Here is a 20,691-nt window from a genome sequence, read left to right as displayed (position 1 = left end):
AATTAAGACGGTGTGGTACTAACACAAGGATAGGCATATAGATGAATGGGATAAAACTTTACATTTATAGTTAATTGATTTTCAACAAGGGTGCCGAGACAATTCAACGAGGCAAAGAACAGTCTTTTCCAATAAAAAGTACTGGGATAACTAGATATCCACATGTAAAAGAATGAGGTTAGATACTTTTTTTCATACCATACACAAAAATTAACTCAAAATAGATCATAGAGCTAACTTTTTGACCTTAGATTTGACAATGGTTTCTTAGATACACCAAAAGCATACATGACAAAAAAAAAAAGGTAAATTAGGACTTGATCAAAATTTTAAAATTTTGGGCTTCCAAGGACACTGTCAAGAAAGTGAAAAGCCAACCCACAGAATGGGAGAAAACATCTGAGAACCAGAAATGTAATAGTGTCTAATACTCAGAATATATATTTTAAAAAATCTTGCAGTTATCATTAAAAAGACAAATAACGAAATAAAAAATGGGCAAATGATCTGAATAGACATTTATCCAAAGAAGATATACAAATGACCAATAAGCACATGAAAAGAACTCAACATCATTAGTCATCAGGAAAATCTAAATCAAAATAACAATGAGATGTCACATAAGATAGCTCTAATAAAAAAAGATAAGCATTGGTAAAGACATAATGAAATTAGAACTCGCATATATTCCTGGAGGAAATGCAAAATGATGAAGCCACTTTAGTTAATTCCTCAAAAGGTTAAACATAGAATACGATATGATCTAGTAATTCCATTCCTATATGATATACCCAAGAGAAATGTAACACTCCACACAAGAACTTGTACATGAATGTTCATAGCTCATTACTCAAATTAGCCAAAAAGTAAAACAACCCAAATATCCATCAACTGATGGATAAAATGTTGTCTATCCACACAATGAAATATTATTTGGCAATAAAAAAGAATAACATAAAGATACACATTGCAACATGAATGAACCTCAAAAACATTATGCTAAGTGAAAGAAACCAGTCACAAGACCACATACTGTATGATTCCATTTACATGAAATGTCATAATAGGCAAATTTATAAACAGAAGGTAGATTAGTGGTTGCTTACAGTTGGAGGGATTGAGGGAAAATGTGAAGCGACTGATAATGGGTATGAGGTTTATTTTTGGGGAGATGAAAAGATTCTAATATTGATTGTGGTAATGGCTATACGATTCTGTGACAAGACTGAAAACCACTGAATCGTACACTTTAAATGGATGAATTGTATGGCATGTATACATATATCTCAGTAAGGCTGGTACAAAGAAATACATACAGCTCAAAATTTGAGGACTGGAAGAGGAGGGCACATGTGAAGAGATTTTTGCCTCAGATATTTGCATTACTTGAATTATTGCCACAGAACACCTCCATTGCAGAGATTACTGAAACAGAAATAAATGATCTCTATAGTGACTTGGTTCTCTCTAAGATATAAATTTATGTAAAATATAAACCGCTTCCTTTAAGAATCCTATAGATAAGTTTTTAGCCAAAAACATCTAGGCTGTGATAGAGTTAATTAGCTATAAAATTTCTCTAGGATTCAATGATCATCTTATTTTAAAATCAACTGTCTAGCTGTGAATAAGGAACAATATCTAATAATGGTAAGAATAACAATTATCAGAATTAGCTTCATGATAAAGCCGCAAATATAATTCATAAGATGTGTCAGACACAGTGATAGAATGACATACATCATCTCCCATCCTTTCAATGATCGTACAATGACGATGTGGAAATCGGGATTCAGAGACACTGAGTGACTTGCCCATTCAGGGATTAGAGAACAAAGCTACGTTTGAACTTAAGACTACTTGTCTCTAAAAACTGTGATCTTACATCATACTATCTTCTATCCTCCAGAAGGAATAAAGTTTCCAACCAGACAATAGTAACAGAAAGGCTGACCACAAATATGTCCAAATTATAAAGTTCAAAATTTTAAAGCTCAAAGGAACCTCAGAAAACATCTATCCAAGTACCTCATTTTACAAATGAGACAACACTATCAGGCCATCTGCAAGTCTTTTCTTATAGCCTCAGCATAAATCAAATGAGGAATCATAGGAGAACTATGTTTCAGAAAGCCATGGATGTGCTGAATAAATTCCCCAAAGTTCACCTTTTTAGACTGTAATAACAATAAAAAATAAATGTTCCTGTTACTTGCCTTGTACGCAGAATTCTGGTTACACAGAATTTGTAATCTTGATTCCCTGCTACTCTGAACTCTTACCTTTGTGGTCACGAGAAATATGGTATAGCAGAACATAAGATTATGCTTTGATATTGCCAGATGCTTGGTGTGCTGGAATGTGAAGATAACCGACCCCAGCAGGGTTACCTTGGCAGGGCTGAAAATAAAACACACTTTGAGTCAGTAAGTAATAAACATGATCCATATCTATATTTCTCAAAGAGTACTCTGCAAAATATTAATTTAATGAGTTAATAATACATGTAACACAAAAACAAGTTCTGTGAATATACGTATAAAGTTTTGAAAATGCTAAGTTGTGTAAAATTAAAAACCTTTCTTCACAGTACAAAGTATCAGAGATTTTAGAATGTTCATAAATATTATGTACACTTCTATATGCAATATTTCTGAAACAAATTTGACCATATAACACTTTTTCATAAGGAATCTAAAGTCCCATGTTCAACAGAACGATTTGGGAAAAGGAGATTAGTCCTGAAAAACCTTACAGTACAAAACAGGCTCCTTGGGTAGGATGGGGGAAGGAAAAGCAAGCCCTGATCTGTAGCATTTTCTCTTTTGCATTGTGTAAACACTCCCATCACCACCAACTTCAGGCTGCCATGTGGAAGGGACACACAGCTGGCTCTCATACAACGGTGAGGGCCAACTCCAGCACATTGCCTGGATAACTCCAGCAGAGAATATTAGCATTAGCCAGTATCTTAATAAATTAATGCTGAATGTTTAAAGTCTATAATACAATGTTAATCCACAAATAAGAAGCAATACTTTCATGTCATATATTTGCCACATTTAAAGTATATCAATAAACAGATCATTATCTAGCTCTTTATGATTACAACTAGAAAAAGATAAATTAATAAACTCTTAGAATGCCACAGTGCAAAATATGACATCTAAAAGTTGCTATAAGCCATTTTATAAAAAAAAAAAAGTTATTTATTTAATTATCACAATCTAAGGACTGAGTTCAAAACAGGGTTAGGTTTGGGCAACGGGAGTCTGGACCTCACTTAACAATGACTGGACAGCATTCCTGTTTTGGAAAAGTGGTCTCTAAACTTCTTGACTATACATCCCTATTGATAAAAAAAAAAAAAAAAAGTGTTGTAAGACACTCCCTAATATAAGTTTATCCATTAATTTATAAATTACATACATGTACAACTGTATTATAAAATGTATACCAAATTGACATTTTAATATGATGAGATAAAACAAAAGAAATTAGATTTGTCTAAATGCCATTTGTTACTCTGTTTCTAACAGTTTGGTTTCTGCGCCATCATGCCTCATCATGGGCATCCTCTTAGCATACCCACATTCCATTTCGGGTATGTGTTCTCTGAGAGCACAAATTCAGAAGCACTGAATCTGAATAACAAGGATTACAGACAATAAATTGGTGCAGGGTATTGGAGAACAGCTGGGATTTAGGGAAAAGTCAGTGGGATTGATTGGGAAGATCAGGAAGCACTTAGAAACTTATTAAATGTTTCCTATGAAACTAGTAAACAAGCTAATTGCTTCCAAAATACAGTGGTGAAATGGGCATAGGATAACAGTTGTAGGCATTCCCACTCCAAAAGGGAGAGAATGGAAGAAAGTAGTCACTGTTCCTATGCAAATTCAAAATCCAGCAGGGCAATTCCATTAGATTTTAAGGTCTGGGAATAATCCTCTGTGGCTTGAGGCTCTATCCTCTGATTATGCAGTTCTGGACCTCTGCACTCATGACTCTGGACTTTGCACCTGTGACTCCAACCTGTGTGCCTGGCCTCAGGTCTCTAGGCTCACAGCTCCCACCTTGAAGCCATCCTTCCTTTTCCTTGTCGGGTAGCATACGTTTGCAGCTAAGCACTTTTATCAGCTAGTTTCCTGCCTGCAGAATTTTGAGAGTCTGACAGCCTTCTTTTATTTCATCTTGTCTCTGTCCTTTTCAGTCCAAGCTGGCAGTGTTCCTGCTGATATAACATTTTCAAAGACCTTGCGGGTCTCCTGTATATGACACAGGGATCCATGCCATTAGTCAGATGGTCCTCCACAGATCTTTCCCATATAATCTAATTTCTATTCCTGGTTTCTGCTGTGATAGCTGAATTGAGTCCATGAGTCACCTGCCTAATCTCTTAACATTAGTAAAATTGTCCAGCCACACCCTGACTTTCTCTCTACAGCTGGTTTTCCTAGAAACAAATCTCCTAATTTTGTCATCTTTTGCAATCTGGATAGGCTGAGAATTTCCCAAATCATCAAGTATTGGTTTCTTCGTTTAGCAGTTATTCCCTGAATTCAACTCTTCCCTCTCAGACTGTATTATAAGCAGCAAAAAGAAACCAGTCCAAACTTCAACACTTTACTTCAACATCTCCTCAGCTAAATATCTAAGTTCATTGCTTACAAGTTATGTTTTCCACAATTCAGCTAAGTTTTCTGCCACTATTAACCATATCAGAGTAACATATCATCTCTCCTCCAGTTTCTAATATCATGGTCCTCATTTCCTTCTAAGCCCTCACCAGCACCTCTGACATTCATATTTCTACCAACATTCTGTTTATGACAATATATGTATTCTAAGACCAAATAGGCTTTTTCCATTAAGCAAAAGTATTTGCTAATAGGTATATGAGAACTTAAATATATATACACACATACACAAAATACTGTAATGAACTAATGCTCTACCTTGCCTGACAAATTATAACTCATTCATTCATTCATTCACTCATTCATATTTATTGAGTATCTACTATGTGGTTTGTACTTGGGATACAAAAGCAATCAAAAAGGACAAAAATCCCTGTCCTTGGCATCTTATATTTTTTGAAGCATGGGGGGAAAGCCAAGGAGAAGAGGAGGATAAGTAAGTTATAGAATATGATAAATGCTGTGGGGAATTAAAAGAAAAATAGAGGGAAATATTCCAATTTTTAAAGCAGGGTAGTCCGCAGTAAGGTGAGCTCTAAGAAAATACTTTGAGCAAAGCAGATAAGGGAGTTAGCCACTGAGGATAAAGGTTCTAGGCAAAGAGAAAAGATAGTGTTAAACCAGGCCACACTTAGCTTTTTCAAGAAAAGAATGCAGTAAACAAGGGAGAGAATAGTAAGAGATGAAGTCAAAGCAAACTGGGTGTGGGGGGAGAGGCAAAACTTGGAGGGTCTTGTAGTCCATTTGGGGGAGTCACTGAACAAAGGAGAAACACAATTTGATTTCAGTCTTAAAGCCCCAAAATGGTTTAAAAAGACATTTCAAGGTATAAACTCAAAATGAGAAAAACTTCCCCTTAATTACACTAACACCTTATTTATAACTTATTATCAACCAACGCTCCTTTGTTCTATTTCTAAATCACCTTATCCAAGCTTTAAGAAGTGCTTTCTAAGTTAAATAGCCTGGTATTTGTTGATTCACTCAAATATACACATCATCATCCATATTGCTTTTCAACCTTCATTTTTAATCCAGATATTCTAATGAGCTTATTTTTACATAAAGCCTTTCTTCACCTTGCTTATTATGGACACTATTCCCTAAGTCTTTCTTCTTGAATTGTGGCAACAGTAACCATATTTCTCTATTTCATTTTCAGGTGCATTGGGATACATCTGAGACTTATTTAAGACTGAGTCAGTGTCTTTAGAAAACATCTAACAATTAGATTCTCTTAAATAGACAGAAAAGGTAGCTTGCAACGTACAAGGAGAGAATGGGTTATTTCCTCTAATCTTTTTCTTACTTTTATATGCAATTAAGCTCAACTTTCACTTTTAAAGCAACAGGGCTTTATGACAACGTATTGATTCGTTCCCCGAAGCTTGAAATTTTAGCAACAGAACTATGTATGATTTGAAATCTGGGTGATGTTATTAATAAAAATGCCAAGAGCCTGCAACTGATTCATTTCCATCTAGAGAAGTTTATTCCTACGTAAGTCTCTCTCCATAAATACACACTCTTCCCATAAGTCTACAACAATACGAGAATTTTTGTTTTGTTTTATTTTCTAAGGAGAGGAACCCACAGAGAAAAGTATCAATATTTATTTTAAAAATTACATTTGAGAGAGCAGATTTGTGAAAGAAAAAGTTTCCTGGTTTTCTTCTCATCATCATTACTATTTTATTTTTCACCTATATTTCATCCACAGTTAGAGTCCCCACAATGTTTTTAAAGAGAAATTTGGTAAAAAATTTAAGGATAAAAAGAAGGGTCTCAGTATAGTTTATACCAACTCACTAGGACATCTTCAGCCATTCATCATCTTGTGGTTTCCAACCTCCTTTTACTAACTGCTCAAAATTCGTGATAATGCTACCACCTGCACCTAAAAATAAGAAAATAAAACAAGAATCTTTAGCCATATTTTCTAGATAAAATATCTGAAACAAAGCCAGAATTTTATCTCCTGACTTAAAATTCCAGGAGGATCCCCAAAATATAACTTTGGAGAGGAAGAAAAAAAAGTTGTCTTGCACGTTTATGGCACAGACACTACTGCAATGCTTCCCTTTCACCAGCATGGCAACTGCCCATGGTACCGTAATTTAGATTAAAATTGGGGCCTCAGACACAGAGATGTGCCTAGAGGTCTGTTTCAAACCTGAAAATTAAATCCTATGCTTTATCATTTCCATCTTTCGTATTAGTTTTAGAGGCAATACACTATAACAAGGGATTGGAGAAATTTGTTCAATTCCTACATACAAACACACCCAACTATAAAAGTGAGTGATGCAAGGTAAATATGAACCCATAATCGATCATATTTATTATTTCTGATTATTCAGGATGGAAAAAAAAACAGGTTTTTTTTTTATATACACCACATATTTTATCATGCAAACTTGTTTTATTTATGGTGGCACAACAACTTAATTATGAAGCCCTCTGGTTCTGGGACTACTAATCAAACCAATCATAAGAATTTTACATTGCAAGATAATCAGGCTCAAAATAATGGCTGATGGCTAGTACTATTGAAAAGTGCTAGTTTTGAATTAACTTTACTAGCCAACAAAAACAAGGCTTCTATCCTCCAAAAAGATTTTGTTATTAAAGTTATCCCCATAAAGTAACAAGAAAACTGTTCAATAGTTGTAGTATACCAATAACAGAATATTTATGAACACATACTGTTAATATTACCTCGGGCCCATCCAATAGCTATCATGACTATCCAGCCATTTTTGTAATAGCTATTAGCATGTGTGACTCCACCTACTATTTTCCAAGTTCTGGTCACTTCCTTCATTCCCGCAGCCAAGAGTTGAACAGGTAGGAAAGAATAGCCCCGGGAAACTAGGTCACATGGGCAAAAAAAAATAATATACCTGAAATTAAAATTTAAATATTTTAATATATAAGTGGAATCAGAAGAATAGAAATAAAAATCCAGCATGTCAGCAATAACAATTTGGCAAAACATAACAAACATATAAACGTAAACTTAAAATCCATAAAAACGTAGAATTTGAATACAAGATCACAGATTGGGTAGAGTCGATTTTTTTTTTAATTGCATGAAGCAAAAAAGTCATAATCCAAGGGGAATTTCATCTTGTTTGGACTTCTGAATACTTATGTATGCTAAAGTATTTGTAAGTTTCTAATTTGTGCCGCTCCTCTTCTAGAAGCTAAGTGCTAAATCCACTTGGACAGCGGTCCCCAACTTTTTTGGCACCAGGGATCCATGCTCCCATGAGAATCTAGTGCCTCATGATGTGAGGTGGAGCTGAGATGGTGATGCTGGTGCTGGGGAGCAGCTGCAAATACAGATGAAGCTTCACTGGCTCACCCGCCACTCACCTCCTGCTGTGCGGCCCAGATTCTAACAGGCCATGGACAGGTATCTGTCCATGGCCCAGGGGTTGGGGACCCCTGCACGAACAAAATAAAGCAAATTCATTATCACTTCTAGGGAAGGGACTTCTCTAGTGAGTGTCTTTTTTCCTCTGGGAAAAGGAATTAGAAAAGGCCCTTGGTAGCTGAGCAAGTGCTGCATTTCAACCCCACTGACATCTTCACCTGTGCCCCTTTGTGCTGTACATAAACTGCAACCTATACAAAGAAAGGTCATAGCTTTCAGGGAAACAGATTTGTATTGAGGAAAAACATACTTTCATACAGCTGAAAGAATATGAAGCTTGTTCTTCAATTTAGTTGAGTTAGCTTAAGTTTTAACCAATTAAATTGTTATATTAGTTTAAGAATTCACTCCTCCTCAGATAAATTATTTTTCGAAGCTTCATTTGTTATAAGCATCTGTTCCAACAGTTTAGCAGTAGTGTTAAAGTGGAGAACACACTACTTTCCCCCCCCCATTCCTAAAATACTCTCTGGCAGACAATTCTGTGCTTAAAGCAGAACATATCTTCTTTCTAATGCAGTTATATGGAATACACTGCAGAAAGAAGTATTTTATTTCTTCTAAAAGAAGTTATTAATCTTATTGCAATTCATAATTCATATAGTAAGAATTCCCAAAATTATTCATGGAATATGAAATCTATTTGCCAAAATACTGCTTCAGAGACCCAACACAAGATATAATGATTTGTTTGGCCTGAGGTACTCTTTCTTCTTTATCTCCACTTACCAATTCCTTCCTATTCTTCAAGGTCTCACTCAAATACTACCATATGCACTGACTCTGGGAATTTTGTTTTATTTAATATTCTCAGTTCAGACTAAATTCTAATGGCTCTGTGTAACTAAAACAATTGGTTCCTATGCCTCATTATAGTTCTTTATTACACATTTTTCTTTAAAAATACAAAGGCTGCAATGTTCATAATAAATTATGTATAATAGTCCTTAGATAGCAGGAATCATTCATCTTGTTATCCTCTCAGCATGAAGAAAAGTAGTCCTGAATTACATCACTTATTAACAGTTAATCTTGAGGTAAAATACAAAATATATCAAAGAATCAGGTAATAATTAAAAAGTTTGATAGAAAGAAAGAAATTATCTGACCACAGTAAACAGCTTTTGGAAAATGACTGGTATGATTTTAAAATTTTACATGTTCATATATTTTCCAAGTCTCTATATACTTTTCTCTTTAAATATAGAACAAACTTTCAAAAAGTTAGTTAGGTACTGGGAAAAATTAGTTATACTTAAATAAGCAATTTTTTGAATGTATTTTTAAATAAATAAAAATATTCTGGTATCCACTGTAGATTAAGAAAGGGAGATTTGGTTTCAAAAATAAAACAAACAAAAACAAAAGAACACAAATGACCCCAATTTCATTCTTTCAGTGAAACTATCTTCTACATTAGTTAAAAACTTATACTATTATATAAGCAGTCTTGGACTTTTTATGTTAAATTATGTAACATTATGGCATACCATCTAAAATTTGTAATTATTCCTATTTTTTAATAAATAAATCTTTATTCTATTTAATCAGATATTTCTAAAATATACCTATAATAAGCTAACATTTTAAACAGAAAAGTTTTTGTTTCAAGTGTTAGTCACAAAGCAAAAGGACAATTGTTCATGGTGCTAAGTAGACTTATAAGTAAACACATCAGACCAATGCTCCTTAGCCAACCATTTCTGCTATATAATACAAGTGAGCTTTCTAAAATTCCTTTAATGAATCACTCAGCGAACACTCATTAAGCAGTCATCATGTCCTTCCTGCAAAAATTATTATTTCACCTCTAACTAAAATTCGTCACATGTAACGAATTTTAACTTATAAAGTAACTAAAGAAAATATATCAGAAAAGAACAAAAGGAACATATTCGACAAGAAATGGAATGAGAAAGCAACTAGTTTCTCATACATCTTAAGTCGCTTTGGTTAATGAAGAGGAAAAAAATAACAAGAATTGTGCTAAGTAACAGAAGTTAGTCTAAAACAGGTTACAAACAGGATACTAAGCCATGGACAAATGACATCTAAATGAGTTTAAGTAGGAAAGATGAAAGTAGAAGTTAGGTTAATACTAAGAGTTGAGCAGAAAGAAGTTTCCCATGGTTAGGCACTGAGAACTCTTATTGTCATTCTACTATTAATTCCACTCCTCTGACTATTAAAGACAGTTTACTTAAGCAAGCCAAACAGAAATAAATACAGTTCACATTAGTCTAATATGACGGCTTTGCTCTTCTTTTTATTAAATAACTTCATATGCTTTGAAAAAGACCATTGCAGGATGACAGACCTGTAAAACTATCTTTTATTGTATTCTTCCTCAGAAAAATGCAGTCTCGGTTATGCAAATATGCACTATATAATAGATACTTGGAAGTTTAAGAAAAAAAACTGGGATACAAAAATCAATACAAGAAAAATCAAAATATTTTTGATTTTCAAAAAGAAAAATCCTTTGAAAGTATAGTCTTCCAGTTGTTCCCCTTAGCCAGTAGATGGTGCTCATCTCCAGATGTGAGCACTGAGCGGCACCCTTTCCAAGAAGTACATTCACAGAATCCCTTAGTTTAGCTTGCTACAGACTTTAAAGTACATTCCAAACACCATTTTATCTCTCAAATTAAAATCAAATGAATATTACAAATATGTTCTCAACATTAAAACCTCAAAAAAGAAAACAGTAAAATACACTGTGTCTTTTAAGCAAATATCATTTTGTATTTAAGGGTCTGTGAGGGCAAAGACAATATTTTCATTTCCAGAGTCCAAAACAATCTACCACATAAGCACAGGCTAACAGGGCTAGATTCCCTAGGTATGAATTCTGGCTGCAGCTGCTAGATATCTGTGATATCCTGGGGAAGTTATTTAACTCTTCTGACATCAGTTACATCATATGTTAAATGAGAATAAAATAGTATGTACTTTACAGAGTTTTTGTGTAAAGCACTTAGAAAAGTGTCTGGAACATAGTAAATTCAACATCAGTGGTTACTATTGTTGTTTTATAATGACCAGCAAAAATGCTCATCAGCAGAAAAACGAAATACAGATATTAATCTAATGAATTATATAGTAGTGAGAGGGAATATACTACAGATGAATCTTAGTAACATACTGTTGAGTGGAAAAAAATAAGTCCCAGAGAAATATGTACAGTCACGTGTCACTTAATGATAGGAATATGTTCTAAGAAATGTGTCATTAGGCGATTTCGTCGTGTGGACTTATACTTACAGGAGACATCAAAACTAATGGTGAGGGTTCTGGGAAGATGGTAGCAGCAGCAGCTGCACAGATTTTGACTCTTCAAATCCCCACATAAAAGCAGACAAGGCGTCTGGATAGCAAAACCAAAATCCCATCCACAAAACTTACCAACAAAACCATGTGACAAGGTATCCCTTCAATTCCACAACACAAGTGGGCACAGACAATTCACCGACACCCACAAGACCTACACTGCTTGGCAGGAAAAAGAAAGCAAAGCAACAAGAGGCCAACGAATGTACCTAAGAACAGAACAACTCCAAAATAGCTAATGGGTGTTCACCTGAAACCACAGCAGACCAATAGCTATTGTTGAAAACAACAATAGCTGAAACTGGGAGAGATTCTGGCATCTGGGTAAGACAAAATCTCCACGAGAAGATGGGTCTGAAGAGGCTAGATCAATGTAGGCCCCACGAACTTTCAAAACAGATCCACCAGGCCTGTCTTCTAGAACAAGCCCCACAATGAGAAGACACTGCTGGTATAGAACCAAAACTGAGTAGGGAAGAACAACAGAAGAAAGAGAAGATCCAGACCAAACTGGGAAGGGGGAAAAGATCTAGTAAATCTCAAAAAATCTTTCCTGAATTCTATCTTATGCTAAAGATTAAAGAAACCTGATTCCACATAAAAATGACCAACATTAAAATATCGAGTCAAATCTATACAAATTATTAGAAAAAGAAAAGCAGAATCCCCACAGACAATAAAAGCACTCAGAAAAGTATATCCATAAAACAGATAAAAAAAAAAACTGCAACCTAATATTTCAAACAAGCTAAAGGCATTAAGAAAGCGATAATGATACATAAAAGAACAACATACATTAGAATTAGAAAAACAGAACTAGAGACAAACTACTCAGGAAAAAAAATAAGAAAAAAAGGGAAAAAAATAATTTCACTAATAAGACCAAACTAGGAGGAAAACAAAGAGAAATAAATATAGCAGTGCCTTCAAAAAATAAAATGTGAAAATAGAAAACACTTTAAATTTTAAAAACAGATAAAAAGGTTCACTGATGGAAGGCAAAGAGAAAATATACCAACAATAGGAGTTCCTGAAGAATGGGAAGAGCACAAATACTAAAATAACCTTCTCAATTAAAAATAAATGTGTAGCTACTAAAAAGAACATACCACATACCTAAGAATACTGATCCAGAATGAATAAGACCAAGACGTAGTTTATTTAAATTATTACGCTTTAATGGGAAAAAAAATCCCTTGGGCATCTAGAAAAAAAAAATATGTGACTTACAAGGAAAATAAAATTAAATGATCATCAGACTTTTCACAGGAATGCTTTATGACACAAGAAAACAGAGTAACATATTTAAAATATTTAAAGATAAAAGGTGATCCAATGATTTTATATTCAGTAAAACTCACTTTTAAGTACAAATGACACACTTATCAACATGTGAGAATTCACAGACTACTGTTCCTGAAGAATCTACTAGAAAATAAGCTTCAGACAACCAAAATTACTAGAGACCAAGACACAAGGATTGGTGATAAGCATTAAATACATAGGTAGCTATAAAACTAAGACTGAATGAGGATTAAGAAGAATACATAGTATGTAATAGCTATAACTATTATGTAATAGCTATAACTATGACAGTGTTGAATAGTACATCTATTTTAAAAACGGAAAGAGAATGAGAAGTATATACGTGAAAAAAAGTTTTCAGTAATCATATCAGTGGTAGTATTAGTACCATTACTCCAAAACTATTGTGAATTGTGCACATAATACAGAATAAAAAAGTGAGTAATGTTGGAAAATTCTAATTCTATCATGTCTTGTGCCCTTAAGAACCAAAATTCTTAGTGTGGAAGAAAGGAGATAGATACATATATAACAAAAAAGCTCTATGTTCTTGAATTTGAATAGAAATATCAATGCGAACTCATAAGTTATTTTATCCTTATTGTTTCCTAGCTCTGTCCACTGAAAAGGCCTAGAAACAATAATCAATTTAGTAATAATAAACATCTCTAGTGCTTCAACTGTGGTCTTCAAATATGTCATTTCTCACTAAAAAAAAAAAACAAAAAAAACAAAAAAACACAGAGCTTTTTAGAGAAATGAGTGCATTCCATAAGAAAAGTTTGAGATGAATCCTATATTAAGTTAACAAGGAAGCTAATCAAAGTCTCAGGAGCCAATCTGAAAAAGTCCCTACCAGCCAAAAATGGAACAATGTGAACTTCACTACTGATAGTAATTGCAATTTATTAAAACCTATGAAATATGCTTAAATCCATGAGTTCATAATTATTAAAAGAAAACCAGTCACCTTTGGATAATGGCAGAGGACAAACCTATTATCCTAAAAACTGGTAAATAAAGGGAAATAAATCAAGTATTTATCCCACTTTTCCTATATGAACTATACAACTGGGTAATAGATGTTTAATGGGAATTAAATAATAGATTAGTGGGAATTATCCATTTATAATATTATTCCAACTAAGACAAAATTAGACTACTACAATTTTTGCAATTCCTCATTAATTAATAGGTACAGTCATTAAGTGTGAAATGGTACTAATGTCAACAAAAAAAAAATAATCAAACATTTTGGGCCTATTATCGTCTTGCTAAAGGGATCTAACCCGAATCTGAATTGGATTCTGGATCAATCTGCCAATTTTCAAGAAACACAGAAAATAGAGGAATATAATGATCTGCACCATGAGTGTACAATAAGCAAACTCCAAACTATGGAAAACACTACATGTCAAATGGCTCTAGCTCTTTAAGAGAGAAATTATATAGGAAAAAAAAATGGAATGGAGGGGGAACCTATACAATAAAAGAGACTTAAGACATCAAATTTTTTAAGGCAAGGAAATGATTATGATAGAAGTCAGAATAATGGTACGTTATTGTAATGGTTATTTAAGGTGGAAAGGAGGTTAGGATTGAAATGGGACATATAGAAGGGACTTCCAGAATGGACGACAAGGCTCTAGTTCTTGACCTGAGTAGTGGTTTCAAAGATATACCTTTCAATAATTCTTTAGGCCATATTGTTTGTTATTTTGTGGTTTTCTGAATTTTCACTTTATAATAAAAAGATGTTTTAAGTGAAAATTTTTTCTTAATCTAAATGGATATGTTTTTATTCTATCACAATTATTTTATTTCTCATGTTTTATAAATATTCTTTTGTACTTATTCAATATTAATTTAAGTTTAATTAAAAGACCATAGTGTTCATAATGCAAATTCTTCTTAATTAAGATCACAGTCTAAATGCTGAGTTGAAATCCAGATTCTGCCATTTACCCACTCTCTGAGCCTCAATTTCCTCTTATGTAAAAGAAGGATAATAAAAGAGTTGAGGAATAATTTAATTCTATTATATTATTAATTCACTACGCAAAAATGCATTTATTTTCCATTTCTAACATACCTTTTAGTATAAGCCGAGAAAGCATAAATTCATAGAAAAGTTTATTTCATTTAAGGGATCAACTAATCAAGATCTGAAATTCCCTGCTATTCAATTAGAGAAATCCCTTAAATCACAATACACAGCAATCTATTCCTTTAGCAATGTATTTACTGAACCTAGAACAGTACTTGGTACACAGTTAACAAAACAAAGTCCCTGCTCTGACAGGCTGTTATTCCAGCTGAGTGAAACCAACCAACATAAAAAGAAATGAACAGATAATATGTCAGGTAGTAATCAGTCTAAGAAGAAAAATAAAGAAGGGTGATATGATAGTCATGGGAGAGGAGATGCTATTTCAGTCAGGGACAACCTATCTGAAAATAGAAAATTAGAGCCTTCTGGGGAAACGTGACAGAGAGAAGATAGCAAGCACAAAGGCACTGAACACCTTATGACCTTATGTGTTCAAGAAATGGCAAAGACAGTGTGGCTAGAACAGATTGTGCAGGAAAAGAACGGAAAGACTTTACCTCAAAGAGAGTGAAAGGGAAGATTTTATAGGGTTTTACCGGCCACAGTAAGAGTTTTAGATTTTGTTCCTAGAAAGATAAACTATTGAGCATAGGAGTAATATGTCCTAACTTGTTCTAAAATAACCATTTTGTCTGCTATGTGAAGAACAGACTCAGGGAGTAATGAAAAAAGCAGCTAGACCACTTAGGAAGCTACTGCAACTGCCCATGAAAGACTAGTGATTAGTATACACGAGCAGAAGTGGGAGTGATAGCGTCAGATTCTAGATATCCTACTTTTTACATAGTTTCAGCAGCCAAAACACATTTAAAAATTCTCCAAAACACTAATACCGTTTAAAAATATTGTTATAGAAGTAAAAGTCCTTGAGAAAGTCTTTCAAAACACATAGCAACTGGAATACTATATGGTTAATGGTTGATTGATGGTTAAACAAATTTGAGAGACAATGGATGTTAAGTGCCAAGGCTCTAAAGTCGAACTTTCTGGTTTTGATCCTAGTTAATCACTAACTAAATATGAAAATTTCAGCTAAGTTTCTCTATGCCTCTGTTTTCTCATTTGTCAAATGGGAATAATTTAATTATTATAGCTACCTCATGGGACTCTTGTGATTAAATATAAAAAGTGAATATGAAGAATTTATCTGACATGATAACAACTCAATAAATATTAGCTATCAAAGTTATTACTCTACTCTCACTAGTTTCCACTGCCACAGGTTCCCACTATTACTTTTTCCCATTGCTACTACTGTTTATAATATTCCGTTTTATGAACAGTTACATATTAATTTAAAAATTATCACAATAAAAATGAATTTTAAGTATTGCTAACATGTTATATATTTCATGATATGGTTTTTAATAAAAAGATAGTTTTTGTTTTAGATATAACAAAGTACCCTGATTTGTATTATACTTCTTTAGATTTAAGGATAACTGGATTTGATTCGCAGCAATTTTTCAAAGCAATTTTTACTAACATTTTTTCTTCTCTTCAAAACTAAATTCAAAACAAATTAATGTGAAATCTCATAAGGTCCTGAAAAATCCAATGAAGAATATGACAAGAACAATTATTATATATGAATCATAAGTGCCTGGACTTTTTGTGTAGTTGCTCACATTCCTGTAACCCTGTTGCGCATCTGTGTAAATGGGTTAGGTCCACAAGACAAACTGTCTGGAGCCAAATATCTGATGCCCTTTCCTATCTGAAATGCTTTTCCACTAAAGATACATAAGACAGTGATAAGGATAATGCCTCTGGAAGAGGACACAGGAGAAGAAGAGTGAGAAAGAGACTCACTTTACACTTATCTGGGTTCCTTCTCTTGCACATGCCTTAACTTTTCAAGAACACAAAATTTTTTTAAAGGAAAAAATTCTACTTAACATCTTACAAAACCATTTCTTAAATGTCTAATAATTCACCATAATGGCAGCTTACCAGATTGAAGATGCCAGTAAGATATTAGTGTTGTTTGCAAGAAACCTCAATGGAGGCTCCGCAAGCAGTATACAGGATAAAATTCCTCCACCAAAGCAGTGAAGCATAGCAGTAAACCAACTTGAAACAGGATTCTTCCATGCCATATCCACCGCTCCTGAAAAAGACAAAAATACGGTCTGAGATAGCTGTATATTAAACAAGTCCTGAGGTAAAGAAATAAACTCTTAATTTCATATTTTCCTATAACATCACTACTCATAAGTATGACAATCACAATAATCATAAACCATATCTTTTGTTCTTTATTTAAATCAAGACTAGAAATGTTTTGTTAAGACATGGGTGACTTGAGGCACCTTCAAAAGACTCTGTTCAGGCTCTTATTGCCAGTTTCCTAGCAGTAGATTATTAGAAACAATCTATTGTTTCCTTTCATTCCTAGTCCAGTCGATATGTTAAAGAGACATATTAAGAAAAATTTATAACCTTAAGTAATTTTAAAAATAAAAGTTGAAATAAACTAACTTTCAACATGACAGGCGCAAAATATAGTTAACAAAATAAACCCAAAGTCAAAAGTTGATACGGAACAAATATTTACAAAATCGCAAAATGTCTCCTAACGAATTACTTATTACAGAGGAAAATGACAACTTTAGAGTGGAGAAGCTTGCAGACATCACTTTAAACAAATGTCAGGTGACTCATGATATAATGCGGCTAAGAACACATCATTAGTTCTGTGATATTTCTCCAAAAATGTATAACTTGAACCTAATCAAATACACCTAAATTGAGGGTTATTCGGAGTGCAGGGTGGGGGACCTGTCCTATACTTTAATAATGTCAAAGTCAAGAAAAAGGCTGGTGAAATGTTCCCGATCAAATGACATTAAAGAGACAACAAATAAATGCAATGCATATCATAGATCATATCCCAGAGTGGAAAAGAATATTTTTAAAAGGACCTTTCTGGACAAGTGATAAAATCTCAAAATGGATTGTGGCTTAGATTATAGTACTGTATCACTATTAAAATTCCTGGTTTTGATAACTGTACTGTGGTTTTTAAAATTAACACTTAAGTAATTAGAAGTAACTGGGCAAAATGCCTCCAATTTACACTCAAATGGTTCTGAAAAATTAATATGCATAAATAAAAACATTCAGAGAGAGAACGCTAAAATACAAACTTCTAGTTATCAGTAAGTTCTGGGGATTTCATGGATAGCATAGTGACTACATTAAATAACACCATATATATACTTGAAATGTTCTGAGAGTAGATCTTAAGTGTTGCTGTGATGGATGTGCCAATTAACTGGTTGTGGTAATTACTTCACAATGTATGTCTATCAAATTATCACTCATGCACTTTAAATACGTACAACTTTGTCAATTATACCTCAGTAAAGCTGGAAAAAAATAAATGGGGCAAAATTTAAGTACAGTTGACCCTTGAACAACAAGGGTTTGAATTGCATGTGTCCACTTAAACATGGGTTTTTTTCAATAAATATATTGGAAAGGTATTTTGGAGATGTGCGAAAACTTGAAAAAACTTGCAGACAAACCATACAGCCTAGAAACATCGGGGGGAAAAAAATAAGAAACAGATATGTCAGGAACACATATAACAGTTAATGTTAATCAACTGTTTATGTTATTGGTCAGGCCTGTGATCAACAGCAGCTATTAGGAGTTAATTTGGGAGGTAGTCAAAAGTTACACGTGGATTGTTCAACTGTGCAGGGAGACAAGGGGTGGGAGTGGCTTCCTAACCCTGAGTTGTTCAAGGATCAACTGTATTTAGCAAATGTGGATAGAGTATATGAGAGGTCCTTAATCTATTCTGGCAACCTTTACGTAAGTTTGAAATTATGAAAAGAAAAAATATTTAAAAATAAAGAATAAACTCAGCCAGAGAAACAGAAGTAATTTATAAAAATAAAGTAGATTAATTAAATAGATGCTAAAGGAGGGAGACAGTGATGGGCAATCAATAAAACCAGCACAAAGTTGTTCTTGAAAAATAAAAATACCAATAAAACAGACCATTGCTCAGCAAGTCTGAGAAAAAGGAGATAGGAGTAGGCATGGGGAATGGAAATAAAGCATAACATTAGAAGAAAAAAGATAATTTTAGATAGTTTTTTAATTACAGGAAAACAGCATGTATTTACTCTAAAAAAGGTGAAGATGTAGTTGAAATGAATAATTTTCTAAGAAACTATAAATTAGCAAAATTCTCTTTAAAAACAGGTAGAAATCTGAACACACAAATCACTATGGAAAAAAACAGCAAGACAGTTAAAGATCTATCTTAAGAAAACTGCTAGACTCATAAGTTGATTAGAAATAAATTGAAAAACATTTACAAAATAGTTTTGGATTACTCACTCATTTTTATGCTATGACCATTACAGAGATTAGCAAAGGAGAAAAATCATTCTATGAAACAACATAACCCCAAAATCATAATTATAGAGAAAAGTAAAAACAGAAAGAATGAAGAGAAAGAGATAGGAGTAAGGGAGAAGGGAAGAAAGCAAAAAAGAAAAAAGACATACACTATAATTTTAACATGAATACAATGTACAAATACATTAATAACAAAATGAAATCAGCTTTTTGAAAGGATAATAAATCTTGACTGAGTGGATTTTATATACAAAGAATTTAAGGAAGGTTCAATACTCAGAAATTCGTTAAAATCATTCACTATACTAACAAGTTATTATGATTATTCCTTTAGTCAGACAGTAAAAAGTCACTTGATAAAACTTCCACACACTTTATTTTTATAAAAAAAACTAGCAATTTAACAAGAGAAGCAAAGTACTTAACCTAAATAAAGCCATGAAGGAAAAGATTTACAAGTATGACTTCATCGAAATTTAAAGCTTCTATATGACAAAAGACCGGGACAAAATGTTTTCCAACCTACATAAAGCAAATTCCAACAAATCGACAGGAAAAGACAACAAACAGAATAGATAAATGAGTAAGTCACAAAGCAGGAACTATAAATGACTAATAAACATACCAAAAAAAAAAGTCCTCAATTAATTAGTAATCAAGGGAAAACAAAATAAGTTATTACTGGGTCAGAGAAGAAATAAAAAGAAAAATCAAGAGATACATGGAAACGAATGATAATGATAGTACAACATATCAAAACTTTTGGGACATGGCAAAAGTGGTCATAAGAGGAAAGTTCATATCATTACAGGCCTACCTCCAAAAAGAAGAATGAGCCTAAATAAACAACATAACACTTCATCTTAAAAAAGTAGAAAAGGAAAAACAAAGGAAGCCTAAAGTCAGCAGAAGGAAAGAAATAATCAAAATTAGAGCAGAAAAAAATGAAATTAAAAACAAAAAAAAATAGAAAAAATAAATGCAACAAAGAGTTGGTTCTTTAGGAAAGTTAATAAAATTGACAAACCCCTGGCTAACTTCACTAAGAAAAAAGAAAAAGTACACAAATAAACAAAATCAGGGATGAAAGAGGGGAAATTACGACTGACATCACAGAAATACAAAGGATCATACAAGAATACTATGAAAAAGTAAACAACACCAAATTTAATAACCCAGAAGATATGAACCAGTACTTAAAAAAATATAACCTTCCTAGACTGAATCAAGAAGAACTGGAAAATCTAAATAGACAGATCAGAAGTATGGAAATTGAAACAATCATCAAAAACCTACCAAAAAGTAAAAGTTCAGGACCAGATGGCTTCACCAGTGAATTCTACCAAACATGCAAAGAAGATTTAATATCTATTCTCCTCAAATTATTCCAAAAAATCAAAGAGGAGGCAATACTTCCCAAAACATTTTAT

At 33.2% G+C, this 20,691-nt stretch overlaps 1 protein-coding gene across 2 annotated transcripts in view; it reads right to left on the bottom strand.

Moving 5' to 3' along the window:
* Positions 1-20,691, bottom strand: part of TMEM38B (transmembrane protein 38B) — a 47,941-nt gene that overhangs the window by 13,328 nt on the left and 13,922 nt on the right. For both annotated transcript variants that reach the window (XM_039870632.1, XM_039870633.1), the window contains 4 exons: positions 16,838-16,994; positions 7,419-7,603; positions 6,510-6,597; positions 2,283-2,400 (listed from right to left, as the gene is read on the bottom strand). In XM_039870632.1, the coding sequence (XP_039726566.1) occupies positions 2,283-2,400; positions 6,510-6,597; positions 7,419-7,603; positions 16,838-16,994 (548 nt within the window). The remainder of the gene's footprint in view (positions 1-2,282; positions 2,401-6,509; positions 6,598-7,418; positions 7,604-16,837; positions 16,995-20,691) is intronic.

Source organism: Pteropus medius, unplaced genomic scaffold (assembly GCF_902729225.1).
Source record: "Pteropus medius unplaced genomic scaffold, Ma_sr-lr_union100, whole genome shotgun sequence".
Lineage (NCBI taxonomy): Eukaryota > Metazoa > Chordata > Mammalia > Chiroptera > Pteropodidae > Pteropus > Pteropus medius.
The sequence above is the reverse complement of the archived record's forward strand: the minus strand, read 5'-3'. Positions and strand labels throughout refer to the sequence as shown.